Raw genomic sequence first — 27,345 nt, 5'->3', positions numbered from 1 at the left:
ATGGCTAAGGTTGGTATCAAAACCATAGCCTCTATGTGAAGGGTACAAGCAGAAACCAGGGGCATCCAGCATCACAATTCCCATCAGCATCTCCATGAAAACACCGTCCTCTAGGTGTCCTACCACTTGCAAACCAATGTCAGCATACATACGGTATTGTAATTTCTACTCAGTTTCTACAAAATCAGATAAAGACAGTCAGACACTTGGAGCAGATACAAACTTGAATACCTTCTTGGACACACACAATCTAAAAAGATACTTAGATATTTGGATAGATATTTAGAGATTAATTTAAAGTCAACTATTCTGGTGCAATTTTGTTCTTTGTGGTACTAAATTCAGGGAGCTGAAGGGCTTAAAAAAAAAAATCAGTGTTATTTGGCCCAAGAGGAAGAATATGGCACCTCTCATGCCTTAGACAACAGCACCTTGTACAACCCTTGGGTGATCTGATATGCACAGTCTGACCAATTAGGAACCACCCTTGGGCATCAAATTCAAAAATTCTTACTAATTAATGCCAAAATAAAAATAAGCAGCAAATATCACCACTACAAATGGAGCCACAGAGGACAGGAGAACCTAAATTCAGCAAAAATAACAAAGCTTGCTCTTATCAAAGAAAAGAATAACTGTCCTGTTTGTTTATTTAGCAGTGAAATCTTTATATGGAAAATCAAACTTCTAAAAACATCCAGAACATAATTTCTTCAGTAAATTTCTCAACTCAGATCTTTGTGAGCTTGTTTTATCATGAATAGCTGAGAGTTAATTTATCATTTTGCTTTTCTCTTCAATAGCTCCCCAGTAACTAACATATATTGGACTTCAAAAAAGAACACTATGTCTTGGTAACATTCTGTAATATGAATCAAATCAAGTCACTGAGTTAAATAATTCCTGGGCTTCCCTTGTGGCTCAGCTGGTAAAGAATCAGCCTGCAATGCAGGAGACCTGGGTTCGATCCCTGGGTTGGGAAGATTCCCCTGGAGAAGGGAAAGGCCACCCACTCCAGTATTCTGGCCTGAAGAATGGACTGTATAATTCCATGATGTTGCAATATGAGTTCATTTTAATTATATGTTAAATATATACTGGAGGAAGAAATGGCAACCCACTCCAATGTTCTCACCTGGAAAGTTCCATGGACAGAGGCGCCTGGTGGGCTACAGTCCATGGGGTCACAAAGAGTCAGACAAGACTGAGCACACACACACAAATATATACTAAGTATATTAAATTAATTACATATTTTGGCCTGCCTTTTGATGATGGTCAATGATTTATGACAACAGCACATGGTTAATATTCACCTTTGTTCCCTAAATATCTTTGTATAAACAAAGTTTCTATACTTGAAAAATCCCAAATTCATCAAGGAAAGCATCTTCTAAATCTTACTGCTGTAAGCTCATTTTCATGGACTGTTATTATACATAATGAGAGACTTCATTTGACAGCTTCTATAATAACACATTATAAATTTCACATTGGATGTGTTTTTTCACCTTAAACTCTTGAGACGGCAAAACCATCTTTCTCAAAGCTGATTGGTTGTGCAGGTCTACAACAGTGCTTAAATGTGACCCAAGCTTTCTGACAAGGAGGAATCTTTTTATTTTAAGTCTTTTTGGTACAGAACATGACATATTTATGAAGAATTTTTGTTTCATCATTAAGAAATAAATGTGACTAGCTCCTGAGATCTCCCTGGCTTTAGCAACTTGTAGTTATTTTCAATGTAGACTATTAAGAATATATTTCAAAGACAGGTTAGCAAAGTTCAGGTAGAAGTTATTTTTTATATACTGGAGCATCTAACTGGCATTGGGTGAGTATTAGAGATTATCAACATAAAAATATAGCTTCAAATAATGAGCTTAATTCATAGATGTTGATTGACTTCCTGATTGCATTCTTTGATGTTGGCTGATAATTATTTTTATATAGCCTAATCTTCTGATAAAACTTCAAACTTCTTGATTTAGTTTGTATATTTATTTTTCTTATAAGCTTTCTTCCAAACTACTTAGATTTCATTTAACATTGGGCTAATGTACACATCCCCACTGAGCAATCAAGTTTTGTCAACTTTGTCAACTTCTGTCACTAAAGGAATCTCAAAGTACGGTGCCTGGGTCATTTTCTGATTTAGCTTTCACCCTACTCTTAAAGGAACTGAAGATTAAGCTCGATTTTGAAGACTCTTTAATAAAGGTAGATCTGAAGCTTTTCTACTAGTTCCTTCATTCATTTGCTTCAGTTCTATACTTAGGTTTCTTCTCATGCAAAATCTATACTTTTCTTAAAGGCTTATGAAAATTTTGGTGAAAAAATGCTGCTGCAGTGTAGGCATGAAGCCTCTTCTCCTAAGCTAGATTACTTGGTGAGTATTTTCATTTATTTTTCCTAATACAAACAGATCACATATCAAACTAAATATTGTCAGAAGTACATTTGAGAAGATAAAACTATTTAAACATGTCAAAAAAAAAAAAACAAAGAGATCTGAGTTGACAGATGGAATGTTAGAACTAGAGCTAAGAACTTACATAGTCATTGTATTCCACAGCAATCACTGTAATTAAAAATACTTTTTTGAAAAAACAGCTAAGTATAGACTTTCATCTGATCATGAACTTTTAGACACAGAATGAATCTTAAAAGTCATCTGACATAATATGTTAATTTTATAAAAAGAGAAAATGAGTGACATTTTATACTTACAAAATAAAAGATCACATATTCCTATACGAGTATATAATGTTATCAAGAATCTCAGTGACTGCTACCATAGAAATTAGATGGATAATTAAGCAAGAGAGAAATTAAACATATAAAAGTTCCCCCAAAATCTTGGGCCATAATCTTAGAAAGTAGATTTAGGAAAACATTTACCAATATTCTCCTTATTAACTTCTTTGTGTTGCTATAGACTATATTAAACACATTAATTTCAGTTATTTTTAATTCTCTACAATGTTATAATTCTAAAATCTTTATTTAGTAGGAAAGGCACTTACATACTACTGCTTCCTTTGTTTAATTGTACTCTTCCAATTTCTCTGATATATAAAAGGTAATTGATTACACCTACAGTCTAGGAAAATGATGAAGTGTTCTCTAATTACAGTGCTTCTAGAGAAGCAAGCAGAAGGGTAAAAACTGGCTCAAGTCACTTCTAGATCATTTCATGCCCAGAAAATACTGGGTTGGCCACAAAGTTCATTCAGGGTTTTTCTACAACATCTTATGGAAAAACATGAATGAAGTTCATGGCCAACCCAACAGAAGAAAGGAAAGGAATGAACAAATACTGGTGGCTATATCCTGATTAATATGCTAGGAATCATCTTGCACCTGCTAAATCATGAAAATATATCATTCTGATTAAAACCTTTATTTTTGTCTATTGTATATGCAAATGGAACAGTTTCTTTTTTTTTTTTTTGAATACAAAACAATAGCATTTATTTTAAAACTCAGTATACATCAGACACTATGCAAAGCCCTTTACATTTCTTTCTTTTAAATTAATTTATTTTAATTGGAGGCTAATTACTTTACAATATTGTAGTGGGCTTTGCCAAACATTGACATGAATCACCCACAGGCACACATGTGTTCCCCATCCAGAACCCCCATTCCACCTCCCTCCCCGTCCCATCCGCCAGAGACATCCCAGTGCACCAGCCCTGAACATCCTGTCTCATGCATCAAACCTGGACTGGCAATCCGCTTCACATATGATAATACATATTTCAATGCTACCATTTCAAATCATCCCACCCTCACCTTCTCGCACAGAGTCCAAAAGACTGTTCTTTACATCTGTGTCTCTTTTGCTATCTCACATATAGGGTCATTGTTACCATCTTTCTAAATTCCATATATATGTGTTAGTATACTGTATTGGTGTTTTTCTTTCTGGCTTACTTCACTCTGTATAATAGGCTCCAGTTTCATCCACCTCATTAGAACTGATTCAAATGTATTCTTTTTAATGGCTGAGTAATACTCCATTGTATATATGTACCATAGTTTTCTCATCCATTTGTCTGCTGATGGACATCTAGGTTGCTTCCATGTCCTGGCTATTGTAAACACTGCTGCAATGAACATTGGGGTACACGTCTCTTTCAATTCTGGTTTCCTCAGTGTGTATGCCCAGCAGTGGGATTGCTGGGTCATATGGCAGTTCTATTTCCAGGTTTATAAGGAATCTCCACACTGTTCTCCATAGTGGCTGTTCTAATCTGCATTCCCACCAACAGTGTAAGAGGGTTCCTTTTTCTCCACACCCTCTCCAGCGTTTATTGTTTGTAGACTTTTTGATAGCAGCCATTCTGATTGGCATGAGATGGTACCTTATTGTGGTTTTGATTTGCATTTCTCTGATAATGAGTGATGTTGAGCATTTTTTCATGCATTTGTTAGCCATCTCTATGTCTTCTTTGGAGAAATGTCTATTTAGTTCTTTGGCCCGTTTTTTGATTGGGTCGTTTATTTTTCTGAAATTGAGCTGCAGGAGCTGCTTGTATATTTTTGAGATTAATTCTTTGTCAGTTGCTTCATTTGCTATTATTTTCTCCCATTCTGAAGGCTGTCTTTTCACCTTGCTTATAGTTTCCTTCGTTGTGCAAAAGCTGTTCAGTTTAATTAGGTCCCATTTGTTTATTTTTGCTTTTATTTCCATTACTCTGGGAGGTGGGTCATAGAGGATCCTGCTGTGATTTGTGTTGGAGAGTGTTTTGCCTGTTTTCCTCTAGGAGTTTTATAGTTTCTGGTCTTACAGATCTTTAATCCATTTTGAGTGTATTTTTGTGTATGGTGTTAGAAAGTGTTCTAGTTTGATTCTTTTACAAGTGGTTGATCAGTTTTCCCAGCACCACTCGTTAAAGAGATTGTCTTTTCTCCATTGTATATTCTTGCCTCCTTTGTCAAAGATAAGGTGTCCATAGGTGCGTGGCTTTATCTCTGGGCTTTCTGTGTTGTTGCAAATGGTACAGTTTCTTAAGGAATTACCTTTATAATAAGTCTTGTTCAAAGATGTAAATACAAGAATTAATTATACAAGCCTTGCATAATTAACTAGAGTGGGGTAAATAAAATCCATGAAAACAATCTCCAAACTTCATATATAAGTCTATAGTATCAAACAGACCCATCTATAGCTTTGCCTTTTTCTCCTATTTCTTTTACCAGCTCTTGAATATTTGTAAAAAGATAAAATAATAGAAATAACAGTAATAACAGAAACAATAGCAGAAAGAAGAAAAGCATAGATTCTAGAAAATTCCTGTTTACATAACTAGCCTTTTTATAATGGAATGTGGTCTACAGCACCTTAGAACGTAGCTCAAAGTACTGATTTTGTTCTCTTGTGTGTTTTTTTTTTTAACTTTTTATTTTTTGTTGGGATATATACCCAATTAGCAAAGTTGTGATAGTTTCAGGTAAGCAGCAAAAGGACTTAATCATACATATACATGTATCCATCCTCCTCCAAACTCCCCTCCCATCCAGGCTGCCACGTAACATTGAGCAGAGTTCCATGTGCTATACACTAGGTCTTTGTTGGTTATTTATTTTAAATATAGAGTGTTCAAAATACTGATTTCGGATTGTACTATCATTCAAATTGAGATTATCCTCAACGGTGAATATAGTCAGACACTACTATGCCTTTCTAAACTAGCCTAGCAACTAGAAATTTAAAATCACCAATATTTATATTTTTCAAGATAAACTCCTAATTTCTAATTTCCACATTTCACTGCTATGAACCATTTTCTCAAGCATCAGTGTATTTCTCTGTCTCTGCCTCTCTGGCTTTTATCTTTCCTTTTTAAGCAGATTAGAACACTACTAGGTAATAACTATCTAACAGTTTCTTAATGCAAAATAAACATGGCAGCAGAGGCCCCTGAGATTGTGTATATCTATACTGTCCTCGACAAACAGATGGGCTAGTGCTTAGATAAGCACCAAGTGCTTATCTAATTCTTAGATAACCCCAGCATTGTTACTTCACAATTCAAAAATAAAATCCAGCTTTGCATTCCAGGTACCAAGTGGAAAAATGAAGATTCTCCTGGTCTTTCTAAGCCTGCTTGGTTATTCCATTGCTATGCCAGTGAGTATTTTTAAAATGTTAGGACTTTTTGTTCTGCTGTTGCACAGCTTGAGGACAGTTCTTGGACTTATTTCAATCGATGTTCTGAACTTGTCACACATATTCTCTCACTTCCAGTTGCAAATGCATATGCCCCGAATACCTGGATTTAGCAGTAAAAGTGAGGAGGTATGTATGTTCAGTCTCAGGAGAGACATTTTCCAGAGCCCTTCCTAGAGTTCATTTGAAAAGGAGGATACTAAGGAGTTCCCTGGTGGCCTACTGGTTAGGATTCTGGGCTTTCAACGCTGGGCCTGGTTCAATCCCTGGCCAGGAAACTGAGATCCTGCAAGCTGCATAGTGCGGGAAATAATAAAAATTAAAAAGGATACTATTGGGAAACTTTCCAATATATAAAATTTCTTATAAAAGATGTAGAGAGACTCTACCTCTTAAACTCTCAAATCAAGACAAAGTGAATTATTTCCCTAGCATTATCCCACCTATGTGCTTCTCCTTTTCAAGGTAAATGTGAATTTTTGTTATAATTGATGTTAGTTTCCTTGTTAAGTTTTCAAGCTGACAAAGGTAGCCATTTCTACCAGGGATTGTTAGAAGGCAGTCACTTAAGTATATAAATACATTTCATCTTTTCATAGAATATCAAATTCCTAAGTACTGAAGGCCAAAAGAGGAGAGCAGAACATTAAAAAAACTTCAAAGTAGACACTATTTTTATCCTCTATTATTCTATATTGATTCTTGTCAAAATAAAATCTGACTTAAAAATAACGTGCCACAGAGGTTTTTTCAGTTGCATATATATATTTTTTTAGGAAACTTTTAAAATTTGTTATTTATTTATTGGTTGCACTGAGTCTTCATTCTGCATGCAGGCTTTCTCTAGTTGCAGAGAGCAGGAGCTACTTTTCATTGCAGTGCATGGGCTTCTCATTGCAGCGGCTTCTCTTATTGTAGAGCACAGGCTCTAGGTGCACAAACTCCAGTAACTGCGGCATGCAGACTCTAGGGCATGTGAGCTCAGTAGTTGTGGCACATGGGCTTAGTTGCTCCATGGCATGTGGAATCTTCCCAGACCAGGAATTGAATCCTTGTCCCCTGCACTGGCAGGCAGATTCTTATCTACTGTACCACCAGAAAAGTCTGAATTGCATACTTATTTTAAATTCATGCATAATTAGTAAAAGATATTATGACAGCTGTACCTAAAAATCAGAAAATTATTTCTTGTGATTTCATTGAATAAAATTTTCACTTTCTGCCACATTAATGAATTCCTTTGGTCACAGATGATGCGCTATGGTCACTTCAACTTTATGAACTTCCCGCATGTAAGTTCCACTTATATTAATTCTAGTGATTTCCTGTTCATTTACAGATAATTATATGGTTTGTCTCAGCTAATAAAGATACCAATCATTATTCACATTTTAATAATCATTATAAGAATTTCAAAGAAGTAAAATCATTGCATCTATTGTACTTTCATGTAGATAAAAACCATTTATTAATTATACTGCTTCTTTATATCTGAAAAAAGTTGGTTCTAAGACACACAAGATATATTTACAAATAATGAGAACAAAAAAATAACATAGGTAAATGCTGGGGGGGAGGGTAAAGTTTTATGTGGATTATCTTGAAAGATAACACTAAAATTATGAAATTAATTTTTATCTAATTTTTAAAATTTAGATTATACTTTCCACTATGTGCTAACTCTTATAACTAATTAATAATGAATCCATTATTAATTTAGAGTAAAAATTTGGGGCATAATTTTTCTGAAAAGATTTTATGATAGTACAATAATACTATACGTTACTTTCAACTTTTTTTTTTTTTTTTACTTTCAACTTTTATGACATGATCATGAGACCCACTGCAGGGGAAAAAAATCGACTTCATCAATTTTACCTTAATCTTTTTCATTCAAGTCATTCTCTTTTAAAGTCCCTCACATAAAATTATCATCATTGTCAATTTTTCTTCTTTATCTATTAGGAGACCCAACTTTCAAACTCTCAATCTCAGTTTTAGCAACTTTGCCAGGGGTTTGAAATTTTTACCAACTTAATTAATCATCAAATCTCACATCTTAATGCAAGGTTGCAATTTCACCTTCCATCAATCCACATGGCATCTGCACACTATTGTGTGAATGTCAACCATAGACAGTGAAAGACTGATTAATGAAGACTGGAGATAGAGACTGGTGATATATCAGAGAGGGAATGTTTGAATGGGAACTACTGTTGTAAGAGGTTAATTCATACATTACCATTTTCAGATTATAACTACTTTTGCTTCCCTGTTGTTATTGATGTTCAGTCACTAAGTCATGTTAACTCTTTGTGACTCCATGTACTGCAGCATGTCAGTTTCCTCTGTCCACTATCTCCCAGACTTTGCTCAGATTCATGTCCATTGAGTTGGCGAAGCTGTCTAACCATCTTATCCTCTGCTGTTCCCTTCTCCTTTAGCCTTCAATCCTTCCCAGCATCAGGGTCTTTCCTAGTGCATCAGCTCTTCTCATCAGGTGGCTAAAGTATTGGAGCTTCAGCATCAGCATCAGCATCAGTCCTTCCAATGAATATTCAGGGTTGATTTCCTTTAGAAGCAGCCACCTTGTAATTGTGGAGATGTTCATTATGAAAACAGAATTATGAGAATTCACCAGTAATCAACAAGCATAGCCCCATATAAGGATGTTTACACACATAACATTTTTATTCTTTCTTTCTCCTTCTTTTGTTTAACACTCTCACTTCCTTTGTCTTCTTTTTTGTTCTTTCTCCTTTCTGTCTCCTTTTTGTAACAAGTCACAGGAATTTTGAACTTGATATCAACTCCTCTGTAACCTGAATTATACATTTCTTTCTTACCTGAGTCAGGGCTTCAAAGTTAGAAAATTATAAGCCAAATTTTTTAACTGAAGTTTTTCACCTAGTTGTGCCTTTTGCTTTGGTTGGTTTTCTGCAAGACTGAAATTCACTTCTGTAAGAAAACACGTAAAGAAATTCCAGGTAAAGAGCTTAAAGCTTCCACTGTTGACGTAAGTTTCCTGGGCCGAGTTTTAGAGACAGACTGAAGAGGGCGGGGAGAGCTGGAATCTCAGCCCTCATGTAACTTCACTGTTATTTACTACCCTACAGTTGGCACACCTGAGTCCCTTTTATGGAAATGGTATACAGCTCCCTCAGCTCTTCCCACAGTACCAGATGCCCATGTGGCCTCAGCCACCACCCAACAAGAAAAGCCCACAGAAGCCTTCATCTCCCGCAGCACCCAAACAGACAGATCAAGCCCCTGAGACCCCGAGTCCCAACCAACCTCAACCAACCGACTCCCCACCAAACCAGCATTTAAAGCAGCCATCAACCACCACAGCTCAGCCACAAGAGGAGGAAACCCAGACACCTCAGGTGAGGCTCGTCCAGCAAAATTCCAAACCAGAGTCATAAATGGCCTCAGGAGGATTGGGAGAACAATGCCACCCCATAAACACACTTTCTCCAGTGCTCCCCAATATGGGTACCACTATGCACAAAATAAGCCTGGCGTGCTGCAGTCCATGGGGTCGCAAAGACCTGGACATGACTGAGCGACTGAACTGAACTGATGTACAAAATAGAATCATGTACTGTTGCCCTAAAGAGGCTCCTAATAAACTACAGAGGCAACATGGTATGAACAAGCGCACCAACAGAGGATCAGGGAACACAGATTCGAATTTTACCCTGGACCTTATTAGGTGTATGATCCTGAGCAAGTCATTTTGCCTTCTAGACTCCACGTTCATCACAAGTAAATGAAATGTTCTCCAAGTCCCTTACAGATCTATTCTTCAATGATCTAAAACATTGCCCTGAAAGTTAACACTGCTTCCAGGACTTCAGGATTAGCATAAGTGTAGCCCTGACTTAAAGCAAGATGTGCAGATGGTTTCTCAATCTCATCCAGTGTAGAGCTTATAAATCATTGTCTTGAGTTGGTTAACCTTTCATAATCAGACCTATTACAGCTGTAGAGAATACAAAGGTGAATGAAAAAACACTCCTGGGTTGGAATCCTGGCTTCAATCATTTATCACCTATGAGATTTGGGGCAAGTGACTCAATTTCTCTGAACCTCAGAATCTTAAGTGAAATGAGAATAATGACAGCACATTATTACATTGGTATATGAGGATTAAATAAGCTTACCAATATAAAATTCTCAACACATTACCTAGAACATAAGTGCTCAATAATACTAAGTGTTATTATTATCATCTCTGCCCTTTAAACGTTCACAGTTTAATGCAAAGAAGATGTAGACCTCCAAGTTCCAAACAATTGTCTTTAATAGGTTTGTTTCATTTTTCGTTTATTCTCATTTCCACATCACTCTGATTCCTTTGTTCTAGGCATTCCCACCATTCGGCAATGGGCTATTTCCCTATCAACAGCCACCGTGGCATATTCCACATGTGAGTGTTTTTCCCTTAAATTAGAATTGAAAATAATATTATCATGTTGTATCTCAAGCTAATTTGAGTTCATACATTCTAAATAGAATGCCATATGCCAATGAGTAGAGAATATGACACAAAATCATCACATCAGTAATAATGCATTATTGGAAAAAGAAGAATTTTTAAAAGGATCTTTTACTCAAATTGGTGACATGAACAGAGCCTAAATCATCCAACACTACTAATAACTTAGTTAATGAATTCATTTCAAAGGGCTGTGCCCCTTCACTACTATTCCTCACCCAAGAGATTAGAAAATACAAAGATTATCCTCATTCAATGTAATGGGGAAATTACGACAAATAGAGTTTTAAAACAATGACTAGACTAAGATCTTTCCATAATACCTTCTAATTTCTAGCCAGAGACACATTATAAGGAATCTTGCAAAATAATAATTATAAGAATCCTTTAAAGTGTAAAATCATCAAAATAAAGCAAAATAATGAAATTGCATGATAAGCATTTAAAAATATGAATTGCAAAATAAACTATCTAAAGAAACATTAAAGGTCAGTTGCAACTGAACTAACAAAAACAACAATAATAAATATTTGGTGATGCTTCATTCAGCTATGGCATCATTTTTTCTTGTCTACAACTCTACAACCAAGAAGGCTTCTCATCACCAAGGAAAAATTTCAAGGAGTAAAACTTCCTTATTTTTTTTCCCCTGTAAGAGTGACATCCTTTTTACTGGCAATAATGAACTAAGAAAACGAAGACAGTACCAGGTAAAGATTGAAAAAGCAGATAAACGTGATTCTCTGGCTGAAATAGCTTTTAATCTCATCTACATAAAACTTCTGTGGGAGTTGAATTGCTTTTCCAAACCCTCCCATGTGCAGAAACTCAACCTCCAAGTTTGATTAGGAAAATAACCTTGGTTTTGAGTATAAAAATATTACAGTAATAATCCAGGATGGGTTGTCAGTTTGTCAACTTAAATGTAAACATTTTTAAAATAACATCATTATTTAATCCTCATTATTAGATATTCTAATGTGGATGTTTGGATCCTCATAGCACTCAAATCTCTCTCTCTCTCTCCCCTTTCTGTGTGTGCGTGTGTGTGTGTGTTGGTGATGGGACAGGATGACTGCTAGGAGATGCAGCCACACATGGTATTTTGAGTAACATAACCAAGGATCCAGTTAAGGTCTTTGTATTTACAAGAATTCATTGATAGTTATGTCATAATTATTAATAGCTAGGCTGTAAGAGCAAATGACTCAGAAACTAAAAGCCAGCAACAGTGCTAACATTGACAAACTATTTTTAAAACATCGTGGCGTTTACAATCAAATGGCAGAATAAAAAGTGCTTTTTCTCTGTGCTCATTATGGTTTTCACCTTTCAGAAGATACCACCAGGTTTTGGACGTCCACCAGGTAGCAATGAAGAAGGTGGGGTAAGTACAAGTAAAGCTACATTCTTCACTGAGTTATTACATTCTGAAAGTCTCTGCTTTTTTGATCCCTATCTAACAAGAAAGTTTAAGGGCTTCTCTGGTGGCTCAGACGGTAAAGCGTCTGTCTACAATGCTGGAGACCCGGGTTCAAAGACCCGGGTTCAATCCCTGGGTTGGGAAATTCCCCTGGAGAAGGAAGTGGCAATCCACTCCAGTACTATTGCCTGGAAAATCCCACGGACAGAGGAACCTGGTAGGCTACAGTCCATGGGGTTGCAGAGAGTCGGACACGACTGAGCGACTTCACTTTAACAAGAAAGTTAAAATCCAACATGTGAATCTGTAGCTCAAGCACCCATGATTTTTTTAAAAAGTGAAACTAACCAAGTAACCTAAAATAAATGTGATGTATCATTTCTCCTCTACATGTATTGAAACCAATCTCTCTCTCTCTTTCTCTCTCTCTCCCTCTCTCTCTGCCCCCTCTCTAAAAAGCAAGCCTAATAACCTTTGCTCAAGGCTGATCTAGACTGTGAACAGTGATAGAACAACCAGTCAACAGGAATGAAGAAAAATTACCTTAGAATGTTATACTCAGAAGGCAATTAAGTGATCATCTAATACTCTCATTATACAAATAAACTGAAGCTTTGTTGCTATTCTTCAGTCACTCAGTTGTGTCCGACTCTTTGCTATGCCATGGACCGTAGCATGCCAGGCTTCCCTGTTCTTCACCAAATTCCAGAGCTTGCTCAAACTTATGTCCATCAAGTCAGTGATGCCATCAAACCATCTCGTCCTCTGTCGTCCCCTTTTCCTCCAGCTTTCAGTCTTTCCCAGCATTAGGGTCTTTTCTAATGAGTTGGCTCTCTGCATCAGGTGGCTAAAGTATTGGAGTTTCAGCTTCAGCATCAGTTCTTCCAATGAATATTCAGGATTGATTTTCTTTAGGATTGACTGGTTGGATCTCCTTGCAGTCCAAGAGACTCTCAAGAGTCTTCTCTAACACCACAGTTCAAAAGCATCAATTCTTTGGCACTCAGCCTTCTTGATGGTTCAGCCCTCACATCCATACATGACTACTGGAAAAACCATAGCCTTGACTAGATGGACCTCTGATGGCAAAGTAATTTCTCTGCTTTCATTTTTCTTTTAAGCTTTTAAGTTTATTTATTTTTCTGTGGACCATTTTAAAAGTCTCTTCTGAACTCTTTACAGTATTGCTTCTGTTTTAGGTTTTGGTTTACTTGGGCAGTGGGATCTTAGCTCCTTGATGAGGGATTAGAAACTGCACCCCTTGAGTTGAAAGGCAAAGGTCTCCAGGAAAGTTCCAAACTTCCAGTCTCTGCTTTTTAATATGCTGTCTAGGGGTTTGTCATGGCTTTTCTTCCAAAGAGCAACTGTCTTTTAATTTTGTGGCTGCGGTCACCATCTGCAGTGATTTTGGAGCCCAAGAAAATAGTCTCTCACTGTTTCCATTGTTTCCCCATCTATTTGCCATGAAGTAATGGGACTGAATGCCATGATCTTTGTTTTTTGAATGTTGAGTTTTAAGCCAACTTTATCACTGTCCTCTTTAACCTTCATCAAGAGGCTCTTTAGTTCTTCTCTTTCTGCCACAAGGGTGGTGTTATCTGCATATCTGAGGTTATCGATATTTCTCCCAGAAATCTTGATTCTGGCTTGTGCTTCATTAAGCCCAGCATTTCATATGATGTACTCTGGATATAACTTAAATAAGCAGGATGACAATCTACAGCCTTGATGTACTCCTTTCCTAGTTTGGAACCAGTCCATTGTTCCATATCTGGTTCTAACTGTTGCTTCTTGACCTGTAAACAGGTTTCTCAGGAGTTATGTAAGGTGGTCTGGTATTCCAATCTCTTTAGTAATTTTCTAGTTTGTTGTGATATACACAAAGGTTTTAGTGTAAAGTCAATGAAGTAGATGCTTTTCTGGAATCTCTTGCTTTTTTGATGATTCAGTGGATGTTGGCAATTTGATCTCTGGTTCCTCTGTCTTTTCTAAAACCAACTTGAATATCTGGAAGTTCATGGTTCATGTATTGTTGAAGCCAGGCTTGGAGAATTTTGAGCTTTACCAGCGTGTGAGATGAGTGCAACAGTGTGGTAGTTTGAGCATTCTTTGGCACTGCCTTTCTTTGGGATTGGAATGAAAACTGACCTTTTCCAGTCCTGTGGCCACTGCTGAGTTTTCCACATTTGTTGGTATATTGAGTGCAGCACTTTCACAGCATCATCTTTCAGGATTTGAAATAGCTCAACTGGAATTCCATCACCTCCTCTAGCTTTGTTCGTAGTGATACTTCCTAAGGCCCACTTGGACTTAACATTCCAGGATGTCTGGCTCTAGATGAGTGATCACACCATCGTGGTTATCTGGGTCAATGAAGCTCTCTTTTGTACAGTTCTTCTGTGTATTCTTGGCACCTCTCCTTAGTATCTTCTGCTTCTGTTAGGTCCAGACTGTTTCTGTCCTTTATTGTGCCCATCTTTGCATGAAATGTTTCCTTGGTATCTCTAATTTTCTTGAAGAGATCTCTAGTCTTTCCCACTCTATTGTTTTCCTCTATTTCTTTGCATTAATCACTTATGAAGGCTTTCTTATCTCTCCTTGCTATTCTTTGGAACTCTGCATTCAGATGGGTATATCCTTCCTTTTCTCCTTTGCCTTTCACTTCTCTCTTTTCTCCAGATATTTGTAAAGCCTCCCCAGACAGCCATTTTGCCTTTTTATGTTTTTCTTGGGGATCATTTTGATCATTGCCTCCTGTATAATGTTACAAACTTCCATCCACAGTTTTTCAGGCTCTCTATCTGATCTAAACCCTTGAATCTATTTGTCACTTCCACTGTATAATTGTGCCGGATTTGATTTAGGTCATACCTGAATGGCCTAGTGGTTTTCTCTACTTTCTTCGATTTAAGTCTGAATTTGACAATAAGGAGTTTATGATCTGAGCCACAGTCAGCTCCGGTCTTGTTTTTGCTGACTGTATAGAGCTTCTCCATCTTCAGGTGCAAAGAATATAATCAATCTGATTTTAGCATTGACCATCTGGTGATGTCCATGTGTTGTAGAGCTGTCTCTTGTGTTGTTGGAAGAGGGTGTTTGCTATGACCAGTGCATTCTCTTGGCAAAACTCTGTGAGCCTTTGCCCTGCTTCATTTTGCACTCCGAGGCCAAACTTGCCTGTTACTCCAGGAATCTCTTGACTTCCTACTTTTGCAATCTAGTCCCCTATGATGAAAAGGACATCTTTTTTTAGTGTTAGTTCTAGAAGGTCATGTAGGTCTTCATAGAACCTGTGAAGCTCATGGTTAATTATGAGCATCGAGTGAGGTAACATACATAAAACTCAGTGCCTAGTACTTAGTAAGTGCCTGACAAGTGTTTTATATATATATATACACATAAAACTATATTATATAGTATACTTCTTAATATAATAATATATTATTATTATTGACCTGACCTCACTTGATGCTCATGATAATCTATGAGGTAGATATTATTTATTATTTCCCTTTTACAAGTGAATAAACTGAGGTTAACCCAGAGTCATACTATTAGGACTGGTGGAATAGAGATTTTAACCTATATTTGTCTAGAGCCCCACTCTTTAGCACCATGGTTTGTATGTTATGCTATGAGTTTAGAGTTTAGAGTTTATCCTGTAAGGTAAGGGCAACTTTAGTTAGTATTTGAGGAAAGTGATAGAACTTTCCCAAATACCCACCCCTCAACCTCTACTACTCTGATGGCAATTGAGAGGCAAGATTAGAGGAAAGTAAAATTATATCCAGAGTAACCAGTGAGAAACCTGTTGCAATAGCACAGGGCTATTGGGGATAAAGCGGGTGGGGCAAAGGTTTAGATTTTACAGATTTAGTCATTAACTGTCTAGGGGAGACAGAGTGGAAACTTGGGAAACTGGGTTGCTGTTTGTTGTTTAGTCACTAAGTCATGTTCAACTCTTTTGCAACCCCATGGACTGAAGCCTTCCGGGCTCCTCTGTCCATGGGAGTTCCCAGGCAAGAACAGTGGAGTGGGTTGCTATTTCCTTCAGATTCCAGGGGATCTTCCAGATCCAGGGATTGAACCTGATCTCGTACTTGGCAGACATATTCTTTACTAGCTGAGCCACCAGGGAAGCTCAGATTTTATAGATTTGGTCATTAATTGTCTGGGGGAAACAGAGTGGAAACTTAGGAAACTGGGTAGATAGTGGTGAATGCTCATTACATATAGAACACTGGAGAATGAAGTGTGGGGGAAAAGAGTCTAGTCTGGGTACATACAGTTAGAGGTACTCATAAGATCTTTAATGTAGCAGTTTTGCTGTCTCAACCTCAGGAGAGAGTCATGCACCAGAATTATGGCTTTATGAGTCACTGGCATTTATCCATATTGAAAAACTGGCCTGTAATAGATTGCTCAAAGCAGGTGTGTTAAATGAGAACAGAATAAGGTGGATAGAAGATGGATTTCTTAAAAAAAAAAAAAAAAAAACTTGATTTAGAATCCAGGCCGAAGAAGAGAAAACTAAGTACTGCTCAGAAAGTAAGAGTACCAGAAGGAGGAAAGGTAATGGGAACCAAGGAAGAATCAAATTTCAAGAAAGAAAGCATAACCAGTGGTGATTTTAAAAATATATCACAAATAGATTTTTCTATTCCTTCAAAAAATTCCAAGCAACACCACAGTGGGAAACAGAGAGCAATTATTATTTCCATCTTCTTCCTACAGAACCCTTTCTTTGGATTTTTTGGATATCATGGATTTGGGGGCCGTCCTCCTTATTATTCAGAAGAGATGTTTGAAGATTTTGAAAAACCAAAAGAAGAAGATCCTCCTAAAACAGAGACTCCAGCCACAGATCCTTCTGTTAATTCAACAGTTCCTGAAACTAACTCTACCCAGCCAGGTGCACCCAGTCCCAGAGCGGGTCAAGGCGGAAATGACACCAGCCCAGCAGGAAACAATGGTCAGGACCCTAACACTGTGAGCAACCCTACAGTTCAAAACAACCCTGTAGTAAATGTTTCCGGCCAAGGAGTTCCAAGAAGTCAAACCCCGTGGAGACCAAGTCAGACAAATATTCATGAAAATTATCCATATCCTAACATTCGAAATTTTCCTGCAGGAAGACAATGGCATCCTACTGGTACCTCTATGGGGAACAGACGTAATGGGCCTTTTTACCGAAATCAACAAATTCAAAGGGCTCCTCGGTGGAACTCCTTTGTTTTGGAAGGCAAACAAGCAATTCGTCTAGGATATCCAATATATCGCAGAGCTTATGCCTCCACCGTAAGGGGCAATTATCCCAATTATGCAGGAAATCCAGTAAATTTCAGAAGAAAGCCTGCAGGGCCCAGTAAACAACCTGCGGGAACCATTGCCCCTCTGGGTCCCAAACATGGTACTACTGGCCACAATGAAAACATCCAAAATCCAAAAGAGAAGCCAGTAAGTCAAAAAGAAAGAATAGTCATTCCTACAAGGGATCCAAATGGCCACTGGAGAAACTCTCAAGACTATGGAGTTACTAAATCAAACTATAAACTGCCTCACCCTGAGGGTAACATTCTAGTCCCAAATTTTAATTCTATAGATCAACATGAAAACTCTTATTACCCCAGAGGAGATTCCAGAGGAACCCCAAATTCTAATGGACAAACCCAAAGCCAGAATTTGCCCAAAGGGATTATTTTAGAACCAAGAAGAATTCCATATGAATCAGAAATTAATCAGCCAGAAATAAAGCACAGTACACATCAGCCTGTATACCCTGAGGGATCTCCTTCCCCTGCAAGGGAACGTTTTCCTGCTGGAAGAAATACTTGGAACCAACAAGAAATCTCTCCACCTTTTAAGGAAGATCCTGGAAGGAAGGAAGAACACTTACCTCATCCTTCCCTTGGCTCTAGAGGACGTATTTACTACACTGACTACAACCCCTATGACCGCAGGGAAAACCCACCATACCTTAGAAGTAATAGCTGGGATGAAAGAAATGATCCTCCCAATACAATGGGGCAATCTGAAAATCCACACTATCCCATGAATACTCCAGATCCAAAAGAGACAATCCCTTATAATGAAGAAGGCCCAGCTGATCCAACTGGAGATGAACCTTTCCCAGGACAAACGACATGGGGTGTAGATGAGTCGAACTTTAAGACAGTCCCAACAGCTAGGTATGAAGGCAAGCAATATACCTCAAACCAACCAAAGGAATACTCTCCCTATTCCTTAGATAATCTACCAAAACCCAGGGAGTATTTTCCTTACGGTGAATTTTACCCCTGGAGCCCAGATGAGAACTTTCCATCATATAATACTGCTCCCACTATACCACTGCTTGTGGAGAACAGGGGCTATTATCCTACTAATGCTGTTGGACAAGAAGAAAACACTATGTTTCCTTCTTGGAATTCCTGGGACCACATGGTTCAAGTCCAAGGGCAGAAAGAAAGGAGGCCATATTTTACCAGAACTTTCTGGGGTCAGCCAACGAATCTACCCAAAGCCCCTGCTAGTCCACCATACCACAAGGAGAATCAGCCTTATTTCAGTAACTCCCCAACTGGGCTTCAGAAAGATCCAACATGGCATGAAGGTGAGAATTTGAATTATGGCATGCAAATCACTAGGTTAAATTCACCAGAGGGAGGACATTTGGCTTTTCCAGACTTAATTCCTCCACATTACCCAGGAAGTCAAAAAGAAACACGTCTATTTCACCTAAGCCAGCGAGGCCCTTGCTGTGCTGGTGGCTCCATAGGGCCCAAGGACAATCCACTTGCTCTACAAGACTACACTCTTTTTTTTGGTCTTGCACCAGGGGAAAACCAAGACACCAGCCCTCTCTATACAGACAGTCATACTAAGCATGAAAGATATACTATTTCCCCAACAAGCATCCTACCTGGCCAAAGAAACAGCTCAGAAAAAAGACTTCCTGGAGAAAGTCAAAACCCAAGTCCTTTCAGAGATGACGTGTCCACTCTGAGGAGGAACACACCATGTTCTATAAATAATCAATTGAGCCAAAGGGGAATTAGGCCCCTTCCTGAAGCCAGTTCCCTTCAATCAAAGAATATACCTTGCCTCAAAAGTGATCTTGAAGATGGAAACCATGTTTTGGAACAAACATTAGAAGGCAACCAGCTCAATGAAAGACCTGTTGATCTTACTCCTGAGCAGCTTGTTATGGATACACCTGATGAAGGTCCCAAGCCAGAAGGAATTCCAAGTGAAGTGCAAGGAAATGAGGGCAAAAGGCAGCAACAAAGACCATCTACCATACTAAAGTTACCATGTTTTGACTCCAAATTAACAAAGTATTACACCTCCAGCACTGGGACTCCATCTAGTCTTGGAAGGCAAGGCTCATTTGATGGGGATCCAATTATGCCTACTGAAATTCCTAACTCATTGGCTGAGTTAGCCACTGGGGCACAGTTTCAGAATATAAATGTAGACCCACTTAATGCAGATGATCACACTCCATTTGATCCTCTTCAAGTAGGGACCAATCCACAGGACCAGGTTCAAGACTGCTTACTACTTCAGGCCTAGGAATCATCTCCAGCAAGTATTCTCTGGGGAAGGAAAATACCTGCTATTCTACAGTGGTTTCCAGACATTTTCTCCCCCAAGACTTGATTAAGTATCTCACCTTCTTGGTGATCCTTGTTTTTCCCCACTCCAGCACAGGAGGCTGGGCCTCTGAGGTTTGCTAGAGTCAGTATTGTCACTAATTAGCACAGACTTTAAAAAAAAAAAAAGGAAGGCTCTGACCACCATTGCCCTGAAACTTGTAATCCACTTGTCTGGATTAGTTTCTTTGTGCTTGCTGATTCTTCCTTTTCCTCTCAAAGTTCCATACTTGCAAAATTGTCTGCATTTGCAAGACAGAAAAGCAGATGAACTTGCCATTTTATGTATGGAGATCTATACATCAATATAATCCTAATGCACTGTACTTTTTACTTCCTTGTGTTGGTCTTTTTCCTGGTTAATATTCTCTTTTGCAATTTTTCTTCCACTACCTCTTTCTTCACCTTTATCATTTCCTTTTTTAATCCTCCTTCTTTATTTCTATCAACCACTCTGTGTTTAGCTTTTTATTTTTCCTTCCCCATCTTGCACTCTCTCTTTTTATGTAGTAAGATACCTTTAACTATCACTAGTCTTTATATCCAATTTCTCAATTTTTTCTTCTTTTCTTCTCAGCTTTCTGTTCTGTTTCCCAGTGTATCACTTGTCAATCTCTTTCTTCTCTGACTCCTTTCTTCATCTTTTTCTCTGCTATATCATTTGCATAACTTAAGACTGCATGGACATCTCACTTCCTCCTTGTGTTTACTCTAAATTCCATACTGATTTTTTTCTTGGCCCAGCCTAACCATCATTGCAGAACATATTTTGGAAATAGTAGACACTGATACATATTTTTATTTTTAATTTTCATATGGTCTTTACCAAGTAGACACAGCTCAGTGAGAGGAACATATTCAAAAGGAAGAATAAGGGAAAAGAGGATATTTACCCAGACCTAGTAGCCTGGGGACAAGACTTAAGAAGGTAAAGAGGGAAGGACTCCCTCTCTTCAACTGAGCATCCTGATAAAAAAAAGTAGGACTTGCCATACCCCATCATCAACTCATAATCTGCAGGATCTACAGAATATCTTTAGGGTAATGCTATCCTAATAAGAGAAATACCCAAAGGTTAATTTCTTTAGTAGTACAGTATAAGTGGTCCTACCAGTGTATTCTACTACTTATTCTTCATGCCCTGGTAGAATTATTCACAGACACATTCTCTTTGTATCTTGTTTAAATAGTGTAAATTATTTTGTGAAGTAGATACTTCTATATTGCCTTGCTTAGAATACATCTAGGTGTTTTTTCTGTTTTTATTAATGGCACTTTGGCCTACTCTCTGTATATTCCTTCCCAGAGAGGAAGAATTATCCAAATTATCCAGAAAGTTACCTGTTGGCTCTTAGGAGTTTATTAGGAGAAAGTTTCCTAGGACAGATTTCATAAGAAGATCTCAGACCCTTGGGAAAATACGCTGAAAACTTCCTGAGAAAAGGAATCTTTCCCTTTGAGTCTTCTCGAGTCCCTGGCACAGTGTCTTGCATATAGTAGATAGCCAATAAATATTTATTGATTGGTTTTTAAACAGCTTTGAAAGCTCCCATGAAAATACCACAGTAAGCTTGTCCTGTGGGTACACCATCTGGGATGCTAAATGAGCCGCCATACTCCATAGCTTTATATACTCAGCAACATTTGCATTGTAGAATCTCAGGGTTTAGAGGTAGATTATCTAGGCCAGTCCACTAGTTGCTTAAATCCACCAGCACCACCACCAGATTTTAATCACATGTTGAAAAATTATTAACTTATTCTATCTACAACTGTCTCTCAAGAATTATCCTCATCAAAATAAAACTACATTGTTATGTTTCACTACTTCTTTTCAAATGATTTCTTTAATCTAGACACAAATACTTTCACTGTAAAACATTCATTCACTTCAGTATTTTCTCAAAATGCATAGATCATATATTTTTTGGCAGATATGTCGACTAATCTTTATCTATGAGGCACCACAGCTTTAATTTGTCATCTGAGACCACTGTAATATAAAATGTAAAAGCACAGTGGAACAAGAACATCTACTGAATTTGAGAATGCACAGTGAGAAAAGGGGGGAGGGAACATCTCTGTAGAAGACGACTCTTCATCTCACCACCATCATCACTACCACCACAGGCATTCTTCCATAAACCCAGACACCAGGGCTGAGTTTCTTAAAGAAATTATTTTGTGTGCCCTTGCTAAGCAAAGAATCAGCTCTAAGATGAAGGTGCACACAGTGGGGATGGCAGGCCTTGAAAGTGACCCCCTCTTGTCTTGAGTGCCCCCATCTGACCACCATGGCCCAATTTCTGTGCTAAGTTCCTATGTCTAGTGGTCATCACCTCCTGATTCTAAAATAACTAGATACATCCTGGTGATGACTCATTGATAAATTAAAGGAGAAAATAATATCTGAGGATAACAAACATAGGAAATAATTCAGCAAGACTAACAAATACTTGCTTTATAAGCTTTTCTGTCTCATAGCCTATAATAGATCTCTCTAGGGGTACCTGGCCACTGAGCCAATTGGCCAGAGGAAGACATATATTTTTTTCACTTTGAGCAAAAAGCTAAATAGGATGATGAAATATAGGGTCGAACCACCCCTTAAACCTCAGCCTAGTAGCCATTATCACAGAGATTATTCCCTGGCTTTTTGGATTCCCTGAACTAACATCAGTCTTAACTTTATACATCTTAAAAGAAATTTACAAGACATGACATGTGAGTTACTTTTATCATTTGTTTTGACACATCTCTGGCCTCACTTAACTGGTCTCCCTCAGTCGTGACCCTGAGGACCGTAAAGAAGATTCATCTTGCCCTCAGGAAACCAAACTTTATTTCTAAAAACCCAAAAGGGAACTAGAAATAAAGGACTTGAAATCAATAGCTGTCTTTCCTTCACAAAACCTCAAAGGTTTCACTGTGACTCAGGCCAAGTATCCAGCTAAAACTCAGAAGAACTGTACTTGGTAGAAAATAGGTAATCATCATTTCACAATGAGTTATAGTTCTTGGTTTGTCCATCTGTTCTTCCATGCCTCTGCACCTAATCCCTAGCCCCAAAACATCAGTCGCTGGATCTTCTTCTCTCTCTTTGAATTCACCACGAATAAACAGGTAACAAAACAGAATACCATGCTGATGGAGCAGGACTCTTCAAAAAAAGGAGCAAGGAGGAAACTAAGCTGTTGGTCAACACAGATATAACTGTGAAACAGATGAAGCTGCCCTCAGTGCCCCATCCCCTCCCCAATCAAAGATCCTCTGCCATCATAGTGCTCCATGTCATCTCCCTTAGGACACACATCCTTCATGTCTGTGCTGCATCAAAATGGGACAGTAATTTCCTCTGCACTTAATCAAATAACTGTGCCTCATTCCTTTCTGCACTGTATAAAGCAGGTATTTGCTATGGTTAACCTGGCAAAAACATTCCTTCTCCAGTGTTGGTTAACATGTAGGCATGCCCTTAAAGAGTGAGTCAAATCACACATATTTGGAGAAGAACACTGGTAGAAAACTTTGTTTGGTCAGGACCTTGTCAGTCCCTCAGCTATTAAACCATGTTGGCAACTGCCTCCTTTACCTAGGATTCAAGCTACTTTTGACAGTGTTGCATGCTACGCCAGAGTTTCTTAGGCATTCATGTGCACATGGATCTTTTTAAAATGCAGGCTTTGATTCTGTGATCTGGAGAGAGGCCTGCAATTCTGTATTATGAAAATACTCCCAGGTGATAATAAATCAGCCAGTTGGTATCAATAGATCAAAGTTGGAGTGGCAAAGTCCTAGGCTATTTCCTATAATTAAGGGATAACCGAACACTCACCAGAAAAGAAACAGAAAGGTGTTGATCACTGAAAAAATGGAGTATTACCAATTTGAGGGGGTTTGTATAAATGAAGCATGCAAGTGACAGGCTCGATAAGAGAACACAAAGAAAGAGGGGCAGGCCAATCCTGTCTCTATTCTTACAAGTATGTTATGCGTCTTCCTGTCTCTTTGCTTGGCTCGTGTAGTTCTACTCTAAAAAGTTCTATTCTATCCATGAAGGCCCTATTCCGTTAATACTATATCTCCTCCAAGATTAACCAGCCCTAAACTCCCCAGCTTCCCTTAAGGCTCACAGCACATAGTTTTTTATATTTAATCCCTCGCTGTTTTATATCATGTGCTGGTTTTTCCCAGTTAGTTCTACCTATAGAAGAGAGAAAGTGAGACTCAGTTCTTATTCATCTCATGTAACTATCCCTCACAATAACTGGCATTTTGCTGAGCACAGAGCAGATGCTAAATAAATGTCACTTTTCCTTTACACGTAAATGGATAGAAATTTAGAATTTCCCAAATTTTAATGTTATTGATTTAAAATAACAATTTTTCTAATTACCAAAATACATTCTCATCATAGACTATTTGGCAAATAATGAAAAGGTAAACAAATAAAAATAACACATAATTTCACTACCCAATGTTAATATTTTGGCCTATTTTCTCCTTTATATGTATATGGGAAGGAGATTTTGAAGTAATTATTTTATGAACTAGCTGACATTTCCCTCTTGACATTATGCAACAAATTTCCATACAATTAAAAATATTTAAAGCTTCATTTTTGTTGTCTGTAAAATATTCTGAAGTATATACTATATTATCATTCCCTTCAATGATGGACTTAAAAGTTTCTTACGAATTTTCACTATAATAAATAATGTTGTGATAAATATCTTTATGCCTCTTTGTCCATATTTCTGATTACTTCCTCAAAAGTGGAATTACTAGAGGAACTGATCTGGAAAATGTATTTTAGACATAACAAACTGAAAGAGAGCATCGGCTTTGGAGCCTCATAGTCTGGATCCAATGATCAGTTTTTCATGTACTATTTGTCAAACTTTAATAAAATCACTTTATCTCTTTGCATCTTAGTTTCATGATTTGTAAATGAAGAGAGTATTTCACAAGGCACTTACAAGGATTAAATGAAATGTAATAAAATGTATACGCATTGTATTTCCTAAATCAACCACTAGGTGGAGATAAAGGTTTATATTAACAATTCTAAAGGAGAAGTTCTAAAGCAATTCCCGGGCAGCAGAGGCATTTGGGAAGTTTCTGCACCCTCTAATTTCTCCTGTGGTATCCGAGAACTGCTTAACCAGCATCTCTGAGAGTGGGGCTAAATGATCTGTCCTAAGGAGTTCTCCGGGTGAGTCTCACACACACTAAAGTTTGAGAATCACTGAATTAATACACATCCACATTTTTCTCTCATTTGTTGCCTGGGCAGAGAAAAGCCAAAAGACAATTAACCCACAATACCAACTAGAATTTATAGAAGGTTAGTGAGTGCTATATAAAGTTGTGCTTAATGATAAACATATACAATGGCATATATCCTTATTTTTATAAGACAGTTATTTTATGAGATATTTTATGAGAGCTATTTTTACTTCCATTTTTCAACCTTACATTGAATAAACTTGACCGTTAGTGACTTATTATTATTCCCTAAGTACTCTAAGCATAGAGTACTCTAAGCTAGGCCGTGGATTTACCCACTATACTATACTGCCACCCCCACAGCCTGTCTTGGTATTCTTGCCACACTCAATCATCAATGACTGGGAGCAGCCCATGGAACCTCATACAAAGGCAAAGACAAAGCAGAGATTCCTTTCACAGCTGTTTCATCTGCATTCACTCCTTATGAACTCCTGCTAAATTTCTCACTTAAATGTATGAATGAAACTACTAGACAGCATATTTAAAAGCAGAGATATCACTTTGCCGACAAAAGTACATATAGTAAAAGCTATGATTTTTCCAATAGTCACATACGGATGTGAAAAGGTTGTTTTCATTCCAGTCTCAAGAAGGGCAATGCCAAAGAATATTCAAACTACTGCACAATTGCACTCATTTCACATGCTAGCAAAGTAATGCTCAAAATTCCCTAAATCAAGATTCAACAGTACATGAACCAAGAACTTCCAGATGTTTAAGCTGGATTTAGAAAAGCCAGAGGAACCAGAAATCAAACTGCCAACATCTGCTGGATCATAGAAAAAGCAAGAAAATTCCAGAGAAACATCTATTTCTGCTTCATTGACTAGGCTAAAGCCTCTGACTGTGTGGATCACAACAAACTTTGGAAAATTCTTAAAGAGATAGGAATACCAGACCACCTTACCTGCCTCCTATATGCAGAAGAGAAGCAACAGTTAAAACCAGACATGGAACAACAGACTGGTTCCAAACTGCGAAAGGAGTGTCAAGGCTGTATATTATCACCCTGCTTATTTAACTCATATGCAGAGTGCATCAAGCGAAATGCTGGACTGGATGAAGTACAAGCTGGACTCAAGATTGCCAGGAGAAATGTCAATAACCTCACATATGCAGATGACACCACCCTTGTGGCAGAAAGGGAAGAAGAACTAAAGAGCCTTGATGAAGGTGAAACAGGAGAGTGAAAAAGTTGGCTTAAAACTCAACATTCAAAAAACAAAGATCATAACATCTGGTCCCATCACTTCATGGCAAATAGATGGAGAAACAATGGAAACAATGAGAGACTTTATTTTCTTGGGCTCCAAGATTACTGCAGATGGTGACTGCAGCCAAGAAATTAAGATGCTTGCTCCCTGGAAGAAAAACTATGACCAACCTAGACAGCATATTAAAAAGCAGAGACATTACTTTGCCAACAAAGTTCCGTCTAGTCAAAGCTATGGTTTTTCCTGTAGTCATGTAAGACGTGGACCATCAAGAAGGCTGAATGCCAAAGAATTGATGCTTTTGAGCTGTGGTGTTGGAGAAGACTCTTGGAGTCTGCTCGACTGCAAGGAGATCAAACCAGTCAATCCTAAAGGAAATCAATCCTGAATATTCATTAGAAGGACTTAGGCTGAAGCTGAAACTCCAATACTTTGACCACCTGATGTGAAGAGCCTACTCATCAGAAAAGACCCTGATGTTGGGAAAGATTCAGGGCAGGAGAAGTGGTCGACAGAAGATGAGATGGTTGTATGGCATCACTGATTCAATGGACATGAGTTTGAGCAAACTCCAAGAGATAGTGAAGGACAGGGAAGCCTGATGTGCCACAGTCCATGGGGTAGCAAAGAGTTAGACACAACTGAGCAACTAAACAAACAGAAAAGGCTTTAATCACTCTTTAGTAGCTCTCATTTAAGAGTCACCAACTACTCTAGATTTATACTGAATGAGTTATTTCTTAATAAAGCACTTAGCCTAGTGCCTAGCAGTTGGCATAAGTGTGAAATTGTTATTAATATGATAATCCGAGAGTATAATTATATGCAGAGTACATCATGAGAAATACTGGGCTGGAAGAAGCCCAAGCTGGAATCAAGATTTCCGGGAGACATATCAATAACCTCAGATATGCAGATGACACCACACTTATGGCAGAAAGTGAAGAGGAACTCAAAAGCCTCTTGATGAAAGTGAAAGAGGAGAATGAAAAAGTTGGCTTAAAGCTCAACATTCAGAAAACAAAGATCATGGCATCTGATCCCATCACTTCATGGGAAATAGATGGGGAAACAATGGAAACCTG

The 27,345-nt window shown here is 38.0% G+C and overlaps 1 protein-coding gene across 1 annotated transcript; it reads left to right on the top strand.

Annotated features, from left to right (window-relative positions):
* Nucleotides 1–1,562: 1,562 nt before the first annotated feature.
* On the top strand, nucleotides 1,563–25,583 carry ENAM (enamelin). Its single transcript, XM_010839108.1, has 8 exons — nucleotides 1,563–2,389; nucleotides 6,071–6,139; nucleotides 6,257–6,307; nucleotides 7,429–7,470; nucleotides 9,295–9,564; nucleotides 10,548–10,610; nucleotides 12,016–12,066; nucleotides 16,837–25,583. Exons 1-8 carry the CDS (start codon nucleotides 2,339–2,341, stop codon nucleotides 19,672–19,674), a joined length of 3,435 nt encoding a protein of 1,144 aa, XP_010837410.1. The 5' UTR covers nucleotides 1,563–2,338; the 3' UTR covers nucleotides 19,675–25,583.
* The last annotated feature ends 1,762 nt before the right edge of the window (nucleotides 25,584–27,345 follow it).

The sequence above is a fragment of the Bison bison genome, unplaced genomic scaffold (assembly GCF_000754665.1).
Source record: "Bison bison bison isolate TAMUID 2011002044 unplaced genomic scaffold, Bison_UMD1.0 scf7180017864110, whole genome shotgun sequence".
Taxonomy (NCBI): Eukaryota; Metazoa; Chordata; class Mammalia; order Artiodactyla; family Bovidae; genus Bison; species Bison bison.
Note: the sequence above shows the minus strand (reverse complement) of the source record. Positions and strands in the feature narration are given on the sequence as shown.

Coding starts and splice junctions, on each gene's coding strand:
- ENAM (XM_010839108.1), top strand. CDS start 2,339: ATGCTGCTGCAGTGTAGGCATGAAGCCTCTTCTCCTAAGCTAGATTAC. Junction 6,140..6,256: donor GTTATTCCATTGCTATGCCA/GTGAGTATTTTT, acceptor TCTCACTTCCAG/TTGCAAATGCATATGCCCCG. Junction 12,067..16,836: donor GTAGCAATGAAGAAGGTGGG/GTAAGTACAAGT, acceptor TTCTTCCTACAG/AACCCTTTCTTTGGATTTTT.